This window comes from Mirounga leonina, unplaced genomic scaffold, assembly GCF_011800145.1.
Source record: "Mirounga leonina isolate KUSES-001 unplaced genomic scaffold, KU_Mleo_1.0 Mir_82, whole genome shotgun sequence".
Lineage (NCBI taxonomy): Eukaryota > Metazoa > Chordata > Mammalia > Carnivora > Phocidae > Mirounga > Mirounga leonina.
The window spans coordinates 2532278-2544505 of NW_023270825.1; the positions used below are offsets into that span (position 1 = coordinate 2532278).

General features: G+C 58.5%; 1 protein-coding gene across 4 annotated transcripts in view; it reads left to right on the plus strand.

Moving 5' to 3' along the window:
* The window catches only part of CDC42BPB (CDC42 binding protein kinase beta), a 98372-nt gene that overhangs the window by 78948 nt on the left and 7196 nt on the right, over positions 1 to 12228 (plus strand). For 2 of the 4 annotated variants that reach the window (XM_034992710.1, XM_034992712.1), the window contains 13 exons: positions 109 to 198; positions 538 to 615; positions 2118 to 2223; positions 3213 to 3349; positions 3958 to 4097; positions 5294 to 5375; positions 6464 to 6680; positions 6896 to 6958; positions 8107 to 8703; positions 11421 to 11518; positions 11605 to 11689; positions 11789 to 11906; positions 12026 to 12143. In XM_034992710.1, coding sequence (XP_034848601.1) covers positions 109 to 198; positions 538 to 615; positions 2118 to 2223; positions 3213 to 3349; positions 3958 to 4097; positions 5294 to 5375; positions 6464 to 6680; positions 6896 to 6958; positions 8107 to 8703; positions 11421 to 11518; positions 11605 to 11689; positions 11789 to 11906; positions 12026 to 12143 — 1929 coding nt within the window. Of the gene's footprint in view, positions 1 to 108; positions 199 to 537; positions 616 to 2117; positions 2224 to 3212; positions 3350 to 3957; positions 4098 to 5293; positions 5376 to 6463; positions 6681 to 6895; positions 6959 to 8106; positions 8704 to 11420; positions 11519 to 11604; positions 11690 to 11788; positions 11907 to 12025; positions 12144 to 12228 lie in introns of those variants that run through there. The other 2 variants (XR_004677022.1, XM_034992711.1) reach the window with 2 other exon arrangements.

The window sequence follows — 12228 nt, forward strand, 5'->3', positions numbered from 1 at the left end:
GGGCCTGGGTGGGACCCGGGGTCCCTAGTGGGACAGACCGTGCAATCAGAGTCTGACTTCTGTGGAAGTTCTCTCCTTCCCACTGTGTCTCCGCCTTTGTTTTCACAGAGCAGCTCAGCTGGGGAGCAAGAGACCCAGGCTCCGAAGCCAGAGGTGTCCCCATCGGTTTCTGTGGCCGCAAGCACAGAACAGCAGGAAGTAAGCAGTGTTGCCCTGTTGCTCCCCTGTGAGCCCTTGGGTCCCCTCCCCGCCCATGCCCTTGATGAGCAGAGGGTGCGCTCATGCCAAGGTGGCCCCCGGTCCTACCTCGCACCCTGTAGCAGGACCCTCTGCCAGCCGCCGAGCCCAACTTGTGTCTCAGTTGTTATTGTCATGTATCAGCTGGGCAAGGGCTGCTCTGACCGATGTCTCAACAACGTAGGAAATTAAAAATGCCGTTCATTATTAATCAGTTCTAGAGAGAATCCCAAGCAGGGTGTGATATGTAAGAGCAGTATCGAGCTCAGAGGATGCTCACCTGTCCCTGCTTGTCCCCAGGACATGGCTCGGGCCACGCAGAGGCCACCCACTGTGCCACTGCCCACCACGCAGCCCCTCGCTCTGGCCGGACCAAAGGTAGGGGCCTGGCTTTGCACCCATGCTGCCTTCTCAGTTTTAGGAGGGAACTTTGAATAATAAGACTTACTATTTTTGTATGCACAGCGAGACCCTGGTTCCTAGTAATGGTTTGCCGTGAGCAGTGTGTGGTCCACGAAGTGTCGGGACCCTGTCTCTCTCTCTTTCTTTCTTTTTTTTTAAGAATTCATTTGAGAGAGCATGCGAGAGAGCACAAGCAGGAGGAGGGACAGAGGGAGAAGCAGGCCCCAGCTGAGCAGGGAGCCCGATGCGGGGCTCGACCCCAGCACCCCGGGACCATGACCTGAGCCGAAGGCAGATGCTTAACGACTGAGCCACCTGGGTGCCCCTGACCCTGTGTCTCCTTAATTCAACCAGTGAATGACACATGGTCACATGTTAATTGGAAATTTCGGTATTCGGTCTCTCCTGCATCTCCCAGATCGTACTCCCTTCTCCAGCAGTGACCCCTCTGGTCACGTGTCCATACTGCGCTGCTCGCGGCTGACTTCCATCTGTCCGTCTGCACTTGGAGCGGTGGAGAGCCCTGGGGTCCGTGGAAGGGTGTTTCCCCCAGAGTAAGCGGAGCAGCCCCCAGCGTGCACTTCTGTACCTTGTCCTCCCCAGAAGTGTATGTGGGGGCCTTGCGCCAGCTCCCAGGGCTCTCGTGAGGAGGCCCAAAGTTTCCAGCTTAGCAAGCATTTGGCTTGATGCACTTAGATGCTTCGTTCTCCTTTAACGAGGCATGGCCCCAACCATAGACAGCGGGCCAACTTAGACACTTGATTTTGTTAGGCTTTGGGCTTCGATGCCCGTAGAGTCAGGGGTCAGGGGGGCTGCCCTCTGGATTTTGTGTTGCCCACTCCCTTGCTTCTTACACGTGGTCCCGTAGTATTTGTGCCCCTGAATAATGAGCCTTTCTTTTGCTATGCCGGAGCTTTACACACTGGCCGTGCTGCATGTCTCCAGCTTGCTCCTCTGTTCAGCCTCACCCTTCATTCCACTGCGGATCGTGTCGTGATGCGCCCGCCCTCCCAACAAGGGGCGGCAGGTCCGTCCAGGCCCTTGCTCTTAGAAACAGGGCTGCTCTTCGTTTCTTGCGTGGCTCTGGGTCTCACATGCGAGCGCAGCCCTGGGTGGCAGCCCCCGCCAAAACGTGGCCCCAGCCAGCCCCCAAGAGCCCCAGGAGGCGAGGCGCCAGCCCCAGAGCGCGTGTGGGCGGTGCTGGCATGGCGTCCCTGCCCGGCCCCCCTTGCTCTTCCCGCGAGCAAGACCGCTCACCAGAGGAGGCATGTGCTGACTTCTTTTCTGGCTCAAGTTTGGTCGGTGGGTGGTAAGCACTACTCCTTGGTTAATACCGGTAAGGAGCACATAGACCTCAGAGTGAAGCTGCGCATTCTCGGCTTCTCGGGGTCATGCCCAAGTCCCTCGGTTTGATCACAAGCAGACTGATGGTCCCTGCTCAGAGCCTGGGTCTCACCTTCTCGATGTTCTTCCTCCAGCCAAAAGCTCACCAGTTCAGCATCAAGTCCTTCTCCAGCCCCACACAGTGCAGCCACTGCACGTCCCTGATGGTGGGGCTGATCCGGCAGGGCTACGCCTGTGAGGGTGAGTGGCGGCCGCGAGCCGCGGGGGGTGTGTGTGTGACTGGGGTGCACCCGGGCAGGAGGGGCAGTTACTCTAAAGTCAGACGAGGCTGGAATACAGAGCCCCTGGTGAGCTAGCCGAGGGCAGATTGTCTCCCTCTTTAGGTTTATAAACACTCAGTCGAGCTTTGGGAGACACGGTCCCAAATCCTTGCGGCTGCGGGAGAGCACAGGGCCACAGGGTGGCCCAGGTTATCCGTGGGCTCTTGTTTACTATGAAATGAAATGTCCACGGTCCTTCTGGAAAATCAGGAAGAGCAGAGAGTAAACAGAACCTTACACTCTTCCCCGTCACGTCATCTGAGGGTAAGCGCCGGTGTTTGGTCTCTCCTGGTGTCATTGTTGGCCTTGTAATCTCTGGGCGCATCACTGCCCCGTGCCGCACTCCCATTCGGCAACACGACGGTGCGGTGCGATCGCCCGTCTCACAGATGGGCCCCCAGCTGGCGCCACACGCGATGACAAGTGACAGCAGCTGGTCACAGGGGGACTTGCTCTGCAAAAGCAGCTTTGTGTGCGTCTACCTGGCAGCAGAAGCCTTTTCCTTGTTCCCTGGCAGGCCTTCTGCTCGGCTGCCAGGAGCCCCGTCTCTCCCTGAAGCCACTGCCTGGTCACACGCCTGCAGCTGGTTTCCTCCACAGGCGAGGAGGGGACAGAGCTATGGGGCGTGAGGCCCGGCTTCCGGGGGGAGCGCACGCACGGCCCTGCGGCCACGCCGCCATGCTAGCCCTCACGCCCATGTCAGGGCCCCCACGAGCATGCTCGAGGGCCGCTCGGTGCCAGAGTCCCTGGGCTTTGCGGGGACTGTTCCAGAAACCGTTCGCTCCACTGGGTGTCGGGGCTGTTCCCGTGATGGGATTACTGCGTGGCCGCATCTGTGGCGTACGCGCTCCCGTGGCTTCTGCTCTGGAGGCAGCAGGTTCTGATGGCGGTGCTCCTTTCCTTTTCCAGTGTGCTCGTTTGCTTGCCACGTGTCCTGCAAAGAGAGTGCTCCGCAGGTGTGCCCCATCCCCCCCGAGCAGTCCAAGCGGCCTCTGGGCGTGGACGTGCAGAGAGGCATAGGAACGGCCTACAAGGGCTACGTCAAGGTAGGAGCGTGAAGGCCCGGGCGGGGGAGGGCACTTTGCATCAGCTCCGCTCTCCCTGTCTCCGTCGTGATGACCCACAGTCACACCGCACTGCTCTTGACAGCCGACCTTGGTTGCTTTGTGAAGTGACCTTTGTGCTGGTCCTGGGATTCCTCCCCTCTTGGGCAGTGAGGCATTCAGGCCCCCCGGGCTCTGAGGAGCCCAGAAACATGCTCAGTCCTCCGGAGCCCCTCATCCCCACCTTTCGGTCACTTAGAGATGGTTCCAGAGCCGAGTGCTGTCTTAAAACTGCTGTGTCCGGACAGCCTCAGAGCTATGGCATTCCAGGATGCTGTGTGTGTGGTGTGAACACACCTGTTCGCTGAGTTGCCCATTTTGTCCCCTGCATCACCTTTTATCCTGTGTGGACCCCTCCCCAGTCATGCCCTGAGTCTTCCTGGGCCCAGACCGGCTCTGGCCGCCCGCCCAGGAGGGTCATGGGGGGGCGCTGTCCCTGGAGAAGCAGGCTAGCCACGCAGCAGCTGGACGGAAGCCCTTGGCAAGGAGGCTCCTGGGGCCCGGGGCCTGGCCTTTCTGGACCAGTGGAACGTGCTCACTGTTATCTGTAGGTCCCGAAGCCCACTGGGGTGAAGAAAGGATGGCAGCGGGCTTACGCAGTGGTCTGTGACTGCAAGCTCTTTCTCTATGACCTGCCCGAAGGAAAGTCCACCCAGCCTGGTGTTGTTGCCAGCCAGGTCCTGGACCTCAGGTCTGTTCTGTGTGTTCCGTCCTGTTCTGTGAGTTCTGACTGACTTCTCTTTAGCCCAAAATGGGAGTTTGTTGCTGGGTAATCTTTAACCTCATTTATACCTTCACATCCTCGGTCATCACGCAGTTCTAAAAACAGGTGCTTGACGTGCGTGCTAGAAATTTCCCTGTGGGTATTTTTGCACCCAACAATTTGGCACATAGGTATTTAACTTAAGGAGACTGTTTGCCCCAAGAACAGGTAGGAGGTTTCCCAGAAACACACTGCCCAGCCCAAGGTGTTGGCACCTGCACATCCTGTCTGTGACAGAAACCTAGAGCCCAGGGTTCTGCCGCATGACACCCTCCGTTACCACGGATCTCTCATCACCTGCCTTCCTAGCATCCGACCGAGAGAGACGGCGTAGCATGCTCCCTCCCTCCTGGCTTCTCTTAGGGGTAGCGTACAGCTCTGTGTTTCCCCATTTGTAAAATGGGCATGATTACATCATTAGGTCGGAGGTTGGTTGTGAAGATCAAAGCAGTTCCTAGAAGGCGCACGCTCAGCACAGGGCCTGGTGTCCCGTCTGCCCCTGACCTGGGCGAGGGCCTGGCGCCTCAATCTCCGCACTGGTGCTTGGGGGGCCACGGGCTGTGGTGCCCCCGACGACAGCTGCAGGGACAGACGTGTAGCTGAGTCACCTCCACAGCGGCTCCCACTTCCACATCCCCAGGCAATCCTGCTCGTCCGTCACTGGGCGCAGGTGCGCCCTGGCCTGGTGGCCAAGAGCCCACAGGCAGGTGGAGCCCAGGATTCAGAGTGTTGGACGTGGGGCTTGCACGGCTGTTTCTGCAGGTTGTGTCCCGTTCTTAGAAGCCGTCACCAGGCAGCCACTTGACTGTAGCCAAGTATGGGCCAAATCAGCGATGTGTATGTGGCTGGAAGCATCTGGCACAGACTAGAACCATGTGGCTCAGGGAAAGGGCTTTTATTCTCACACGTCCCTCATCACTGAAACACCTGCAGGGTTCTCGAGTCTGTGGGCTTTGTCAGCATAAGCGCTTTCTTACACAGCTGGAGGCAAGGGGCCAACCGTATGTTCTAGAAAGTAGAGCCGTGGAAGTATCCTTTCTCAGGAGATTTGTAGCACTGGGGGGTGGGGGACAGGCCCATGTGCCCATTCTTTCTGATGTTCCAAGTGTTCTGTTTCTTACCAGAGATGAGGAGTTCTCGGTGAGCTCAGTCCTGGCCTCAGACGTCATACATGCTTCCCGCCGAGATATTCCGTGTATATTCAGGGTATGCTTTTCTCTGTTCCTTGGAGGTGTTTTGTTAATCCTAAAAAGGAAAACTCGTGGTTAAGATGGAACAGTTCTTTGGAGCATTTCACTGTGCCATAGCAAGGGGCCAGCAGACCCAGAACTCCTGTTCCTCCACCTCCTGCCTTGCTCCAGATGCCGTCCCTCATGTTGGGGTCCCTCCTCCCCAGGGCCCCGCCTTCCCCACGTCACCAGTACTGCCTTCTGTCCTGCACCCACCTGGTCTGTATGTGCAGTCACAGTGTGCCTGATGCTGGGAGCCGCCCCGTGGTCCTTTATGGATGGGATGTGCCCCCGCAGTTCCCCTCCCCGGGACTTACTCGTCCTCAACTGGAGCAAAACAGAAGGAATCAGTAGACGTTTCCCAGCAGCATTTTTGTTGGCCGAGATGGAGGGTCCCCCCACTGGGTTGATGTTAGATGGTGTGGCATTAGGAAGCCTCTGAGCGATTGTGGATTAGGGAAAGAATCACCCCCAACCCCTCCATTGGGAATTTTTATAAACACAGTAGGATTTTCACTGACCACAAAATGAAGTCCAAGAATCCTCTTTCCTGAACTTACCTATCAGTTCAGAGACTGCCTCACACGTATGATACAGAAAATTGCCATCCTTGGGTGCTTAAAAGCTGACCATTCTGTACCAGCCAACGCCATCCAGGCTCCTGCTGCGGGCTCAGGGGGCGCTCACAGGGAAGCACGTGTGGGCAGAGTGTTTGTGTGGGAGATTCTGTTTTTCCTGTTCTGTTGTTAATTATAGTGAGGTCATTCAAGAAGTAGTTTTAAAATGGGGTAACTCCATCACAGTGTTGGCAAGAGCAAAATCTGACAAGGAAGGGATGCAGGGCCCTTTATATATAACCGTTTATAACAGTGCCCCCGCCCGCTTACAGCAGCAGAGCCCCTCACAGCGTCTGTGGGCACCCCAGAATCGGGACTCAGCAGTCGCCCTGAGCCAGACTGCCGGGCAGCACGCCCTCCAGCGCGAGGTGGCGTCCAGGCCAGGCTGCGGGCGTCTGTGTGCTGTGCTTTGGTTGTCTCATGGCTCTTTTCTTTGTCTGTCACGAAGGTGACAGCCTCTCTCTTAGGGATACCTTCTAAGACCAGCTCACTGCTCATTCTGACAGAAAATGAGAACGAAAAGAGGAAGTGGGTTGGGATTCTAGAAGGACTGCAGTCGATCCTCCACAAGAACCGCTTGAGGAACCAGGTGGTGCATGTCCCGCAGGAGGCCTACGACAGCACGCTGCCTCTCATCAAGGCCGTCCTGAGCGCCGCCGTCGTGGGTGCGTGCCAGGTGCCGCGTGGGGCCGCGCTCTTGAGTCACAGGGAGCAGCAGAGCGTGTCAGCGGGTGCGGTGCCCGATCCGCCCTCCAGCGGGCGGCGGCCACGGCCGTGTTGTCCGTTGGAGCGGAGTTCCTGCGTCTGCTTCGAGAGGCGAACGGTGTGCGTCACTAGGACTGACGTTCGTGTGTTGTTCTTACCCCTCCCGCCTTGACAGATGGGGACAGGATCGTGGTCGGCCTAGAAGAAGGGCTCTACGTCATAGAGGTGACCCGCGACGGTGAGTGCACAGGGGCTGCCGCCCGTCCTCCCGGGCTCGCACAGCCGGGTGCGGGGGCAGTGGCAGGAACCCTCGCGAGCTGAGAGGCGTTCAGGGATGTGTGAATTACGGAAACACAGGGAAAGGCAAACAGCTGAGAAACGTCGTTTGCAACAGACGGACAGATGTTCGGCAGGTGCGGGCGGAGTGCCCACTGGTGCCTCAGCGGTGGGCAGGGCCTACCCCGGGCAGAGCAGGGCACCCAGACCAACCAGCAGCCCCTGGCGGGGGCAGGTGAGCAGCTTACTGTGCTCACTGGGCTCGTCAAGGAGAGGATTGGGGAGGGAGTGGGGGCAAGAAGGAGGATCGTTCGCTGAATTCCTGCACGTGCTGAGGCCTTCCTGAAACTTCCTTTCTCCGCTTCAAAGTTTGACATTTCCTTCTTCCCGGCAAGGAAATGGAAAGTATCCCATGTCTCCCCTCTTCACCACCCTGTGTCTCAGGAGAGAATTCCAAGGAGACTAGAACTGGCCTGGGCCCTGGGCCAGGGTCTGGCCACGTCCCCCAGAAATAAGGAGCTGCTCCACGGTGGGCAGCGTTCCCTTCCTGCCGAGCCCGGTGTAAACGCATATCACCAGGGGTGACCGCTGCTGGCCTACACCGAGGGCTGTTGGTCCCTCAGGTTCCAGACCAAGGGCTCTGCTCAGAGAGCCCTTAGTGCAGATCCCAACCAATTAGGGTATTGGGGAGATTGGGTTAATTTGGGGGTGGGTGCTTTCAGAGAGTTTATCTGAGGGTCCAGTGAGGTTGGAGATGGGCCTTTGTTCCCCACATGCAACCCGAGGGTTCTCGTCTTCAGGGATGAACTGGAAGGAGGTCCAGATCCACCCCCCGAGGCCACAGCACGCTCAGCATCTCCCAGCTTGGTGGGGGGGTGGCTAGTGCCATGGAGGCAGAGGGAGGAGTGTGAGAATGGCGGCCCCTGGGGGCTTCTGAAGGAGGGCGCTGCCCTGGCATCTGCAGGACAGTGACGTTGGCAGGGGTGGAGGCACATTCTAGAGCGTGTTCTAGAGCTGGCTGGCAGGGAAGGGAGCCGATGGGGAGGTTCGTGGCGCCCTTGGGCAGGTGCCCGGGAGCCACCGTGAGACACTGCATTTCTGTTCCCGCAGTGATCGTCCGAGTTGCTGACTACAAGAAAGTCTACCAGATCGAGCTTGCTCCCAAAGACAAAGTGGCCGTCCTGCTCTGCGGCCGGAACCACCATGTCCATCTCTGTCCGTGGTCTGCCTTCGACGGGGCAGAAAGCAACGTCGACATCAAGCTTCCAGAAACAAAAGGCTGCCAGCTCATAGCGACCGCAACACTGAACAAGGGCTCCTCCACCTTCCTGTTCGCAGCTGTGAAACGGCTGGTCCTTTGCTATGAGGTCCAGAGAACTAGGCCTTTCCACAGGAAGGTCAATGAGATCGTGGCCCCCGGCACTGTGCAGTGGATGGCCGCGGTCAAGGACAAGCTCTGTGTTGGCTACCCTTCGGGGTTCTCTCTGCTGAGCCCCCAGGGGGACGGGCAGGCTCTAACCCTGGTAAATCCCAATGACCCCTCGCTTACGTTCCTCTCACAGCAGTCTTTTGATGCCCTTTGTGCTGTGGAGCTCAAAAGCGAGGAGTACCTGCTTTGCTTCAGCCACATGGGACTGTACGTGGACCCACAAGGCCGGAGGTCACGCATGCAGGAGCTCATGTGGCCTGCGGCGCCTGTTGCCTGTAGTATGTATATGTTTTTCTGTTGCCATATCCCTGTTGCTGCTCTTCACCTCGACAGTCAGCATGCGTTCTAGTTTGCTTTGGTTTGTCTCTCAGTTCCCTTAGCCGAGCAGTTAGGCGCCAGAGAAGCGGGCCCCGTGCATTTCTTCGAGAGAAGGTGCAGTCCTGACAGCGCATCTCGGACCAGTGGGGGGGGGGGGGAAGGGGGGTCCCCTCTAGCGCCAGCCTCCTGCCCGCGGTGCCTTTCTCTCCTGGGGCACCCGGGCTTTGCAGGGGCCCCTGATTTATAAACTCACACGGTAATAAAAACAAGCTCTAAAAGGTTTTGGTAGCCAGAAAAAAATTCAGCTCCAGTGTGCAGGGGTAAAGTTCCTGCTGGGACAGATGTGTCCCTGGAAATGCTGGGAGCTGCGTCCCTTTGTTTGTCTAGTTTCAGTGGCTTTCTGTGGAACGGGGTCCCCGGACAGGAGTCTCTAAGGCCTGAGCTTGGTGAGCCAAGGCCCCGAGTTGGCTCCAGGGGGGGCACTTCCCACTCTTGTCTGGTCACTCTTAGCAGACTCTGCGCCTCATATCACCTGCTCAGTGTATCCCGAGTCGGTGAAGCAGCAGGTCAGACAAAGAGCAGGGGTTGATGAGACGGGCCACAGGGTACATGCTGATGTTGAGTGGATGGGGGGTGGGGACGGGGTGGAAGGTGGGGGTCATATTTTTCCTTAATTACGTAAAAGGACGACCTTTTGTGTGCCTCGTTGCTGGCCACGCCAAGCTGGTAGAGTACCCAAGTGCGTTGGAACCAGGACACCGGGCCCTTGAGAGGATCCACCGGCCTTTGGCTCTCCGGGCCTCTGCATGTTCCTTGGTCAGCCCTCAGCCAGGGCAGCAGACAGACAGACAGGCAGGTGGTGGCAGGCCGGGTCCCTTCCCTGCCGCTCCCCGTTGTCCTCAAGGGCAGCCTGGACAGGAGTTGCCACAGAGCCACGTGGCAACCCTGCCTGTCAGGGTCTTTTCCTCCTGAACCCTAAGTTTTGAAAAGTTTATTGTGGAAAGGTCACTGAGCGTGATGTTTTTGGCATCCTGGCTTTGTGACTGGCATGCACACCTTAAGCTCCCGTGTTGGCCCTGTCCGGTTCTCGCTTCCCCTTTGTGCACAGTACAGACACCAGATCCGTTTTAGAGCTGGCGAAAAATAAGTCACTGACATTCAGGCTGGAGAACTAAGACTGTTGCCTCCTCGTTCCACTCCCGTGCTGAGCATTTGCGTGTGTTCATTCTCACCTGTCCCCAGTAGGGAGGCGCAGTCAGTCCCACCTGGCCAAGGAGGACAGAGGGCATCGCGTGGGGCACACGGCGGAGCCCGGCTCAAACGCCGATCTGTCAGGCTCCCCAGCCCGTTCTCTCGCCACTGGTGTTGATGTTTTAATTTACAGTTTTCTTTAGACTGGATGCCTCAGTTTATCACTTTATCAGCAAGTCACACAGATCACTCCTTGGCTCCTTGCAAAGGAAGCCCCATATGTTCCCAAGTAAGAGGAGCTGCCCCAGGGGCCTCCGTGTGCAGAACGGTCCTCTGAAAATTACTTCATAAAGTTTTTCTGCTTGTCACTTCTGTGACAGGCTGCTGGCCAGTTCCAGCCTCTTGGCTCCTTCCTAAAGCCTGTTTCATTTTCCTGTTTGTATTCAAAAGAGAAGGGCTGACCACACAGCCCATTGGGAACTTGACAGCAACACATCAAGAGAAGCCTTGCAAAGGTCCATCTTCCGGTAGTGACACGAGGGAGTTAAGTCAAGCCTGGAAGGCAGGAGAACCGGAGCGGAGGCTGAGCTGTGCTGTCGGCCTGGCTCTGCGCTCCTGCAGGGTGGCGCTGGGGACACGACAGAGCACCGCGCACCCGCCCCCTGCCCCCCACCCCCCAGCAGGCCCTCCTTCCCCGTTCAGATAGTCTTACTGCAGTTCTGAAGGGCGGACTGTCCCCTTAAACCTCAAATGCCAGATGGGCCGGCAGTCCTTGGAGCATTCCCGTGTCGTCGTCTCCCCCCCCCCCCCCCCCCCCCGGGGCAGTATGCCATCACTCGGGGTGAGGGGGAATGGCCCTCCTGCCGCGGGGCTCCTCCCAGGAAGCTGGTCCCAGGTGTTTGGGCCAGCCCACCAGAGGGCTGCCTGCAAACACCCGGCAGGACCAGGAAGGACCAGTCTCAGAGCGAGCGAGCCGGTGGGTTAGCTGGGGGTGGAGACGGGCAGGATTGTTGCCCCAGAGCTAAGCAGCAGTTTTGTTTGGAGATGTTAAATATTGACTCAGAAACCTGACTTTTTGGCATCTCTTAAAGGAATTTGCCTCAATTTCACATGCGTTGAGCCTGAAGCAGTTGTTTTTGCAGTGATGGTGTAAGGAGGCTAAATGAAAAAGCTAGCTTTTTAAACTAAAAACCCTCTTGAGCATCTGTACCGTGGTATTTAAAATGTTCAGCTACGGGGATGGTAAAGCAGGTAAACGTGCGGTGTTGGTGTGAACTTTGAAGCGAAGGTTCTTTCTGGAGTGGGAAGGTGAAAGTATCCGCCCTTTGAACCGGTTGTAACCCCTAAGCTGAGGGCGGCGTGTCCCCCGTTGGCACCTTCTAAAGTTCCCGGGTGTTGGGGCCTGGCCGCTGCCGTCCAGGGTGGAAGGCGCCAGGTGTGGGCCAGCCACGTGGGTCGCTCACCTTGCTTGCTCCGTCTACGCCAGGTTGCAGCCCCTCTCACGTCACGGTGTACAGCGAGTACGGCGTGGACGTGTTCGACGTGCGCACCATGGAGTGGGTTCAGACCATCGGCCTGCGGAGGGTAAGGCCCCCCGGGCCGGTGCGGGGCAGCCCCTCCCGCCCCGCCCCCGGCCCCCCGCTAGCCGCCCTGTCTGCTCCCCGACACAGATAAGACCGCTCAGCTCCGACGGCACCCTCAACCTCCTCAACTGCGAGCCTCCCCGCTTGATCTACTTCAGGAGCAAGTTCGCGGGTGAGCCTGGCGGCGCGTGGAAGTGCGGGGGGGGGGGGCCTGCGCGTCGCCAGCTCGAGGGCCACGTGGGCCCACAGGGGTCGCTCCGCATCCCCGCAGGAACAGCCCTCAACGTGCCCGACACCTGTGATAACAGCAAGAAGCAGATGCTTCGGACCAGGAGCAAGAGGCGCTTCGTCTTCAAGGTGCCGGAGGAGGAGAGGTTGCAGCAGCGGCGGTGAGCGCGCCCTCCCTGGCCAGCCCGGCCTCGCTGCGGGGGGGGGGGGGGGGGGGGGGGAGGCGAGCCAAGGGACGGTGACCATCTGTGGGTCTCGACAATACCCTGCTTTCCCTCAGAGAGATGCTTAGAGACCCAGAACTGAGATCCAAGATGATATCCAACCCAACCAACTTCAACCACGTGGCCCACATGGGCCCAGGTGATGGAATGCAGGTGCTCATGGACTTGCCTCTGGTGAGCTCGCGGGGGCGGGGCCTGGGGCGGGGCGGGGCCAGGGCCTGGAGCGGGGCGGGGCCGGGCCTGGAGCAGGGCGGGGGCG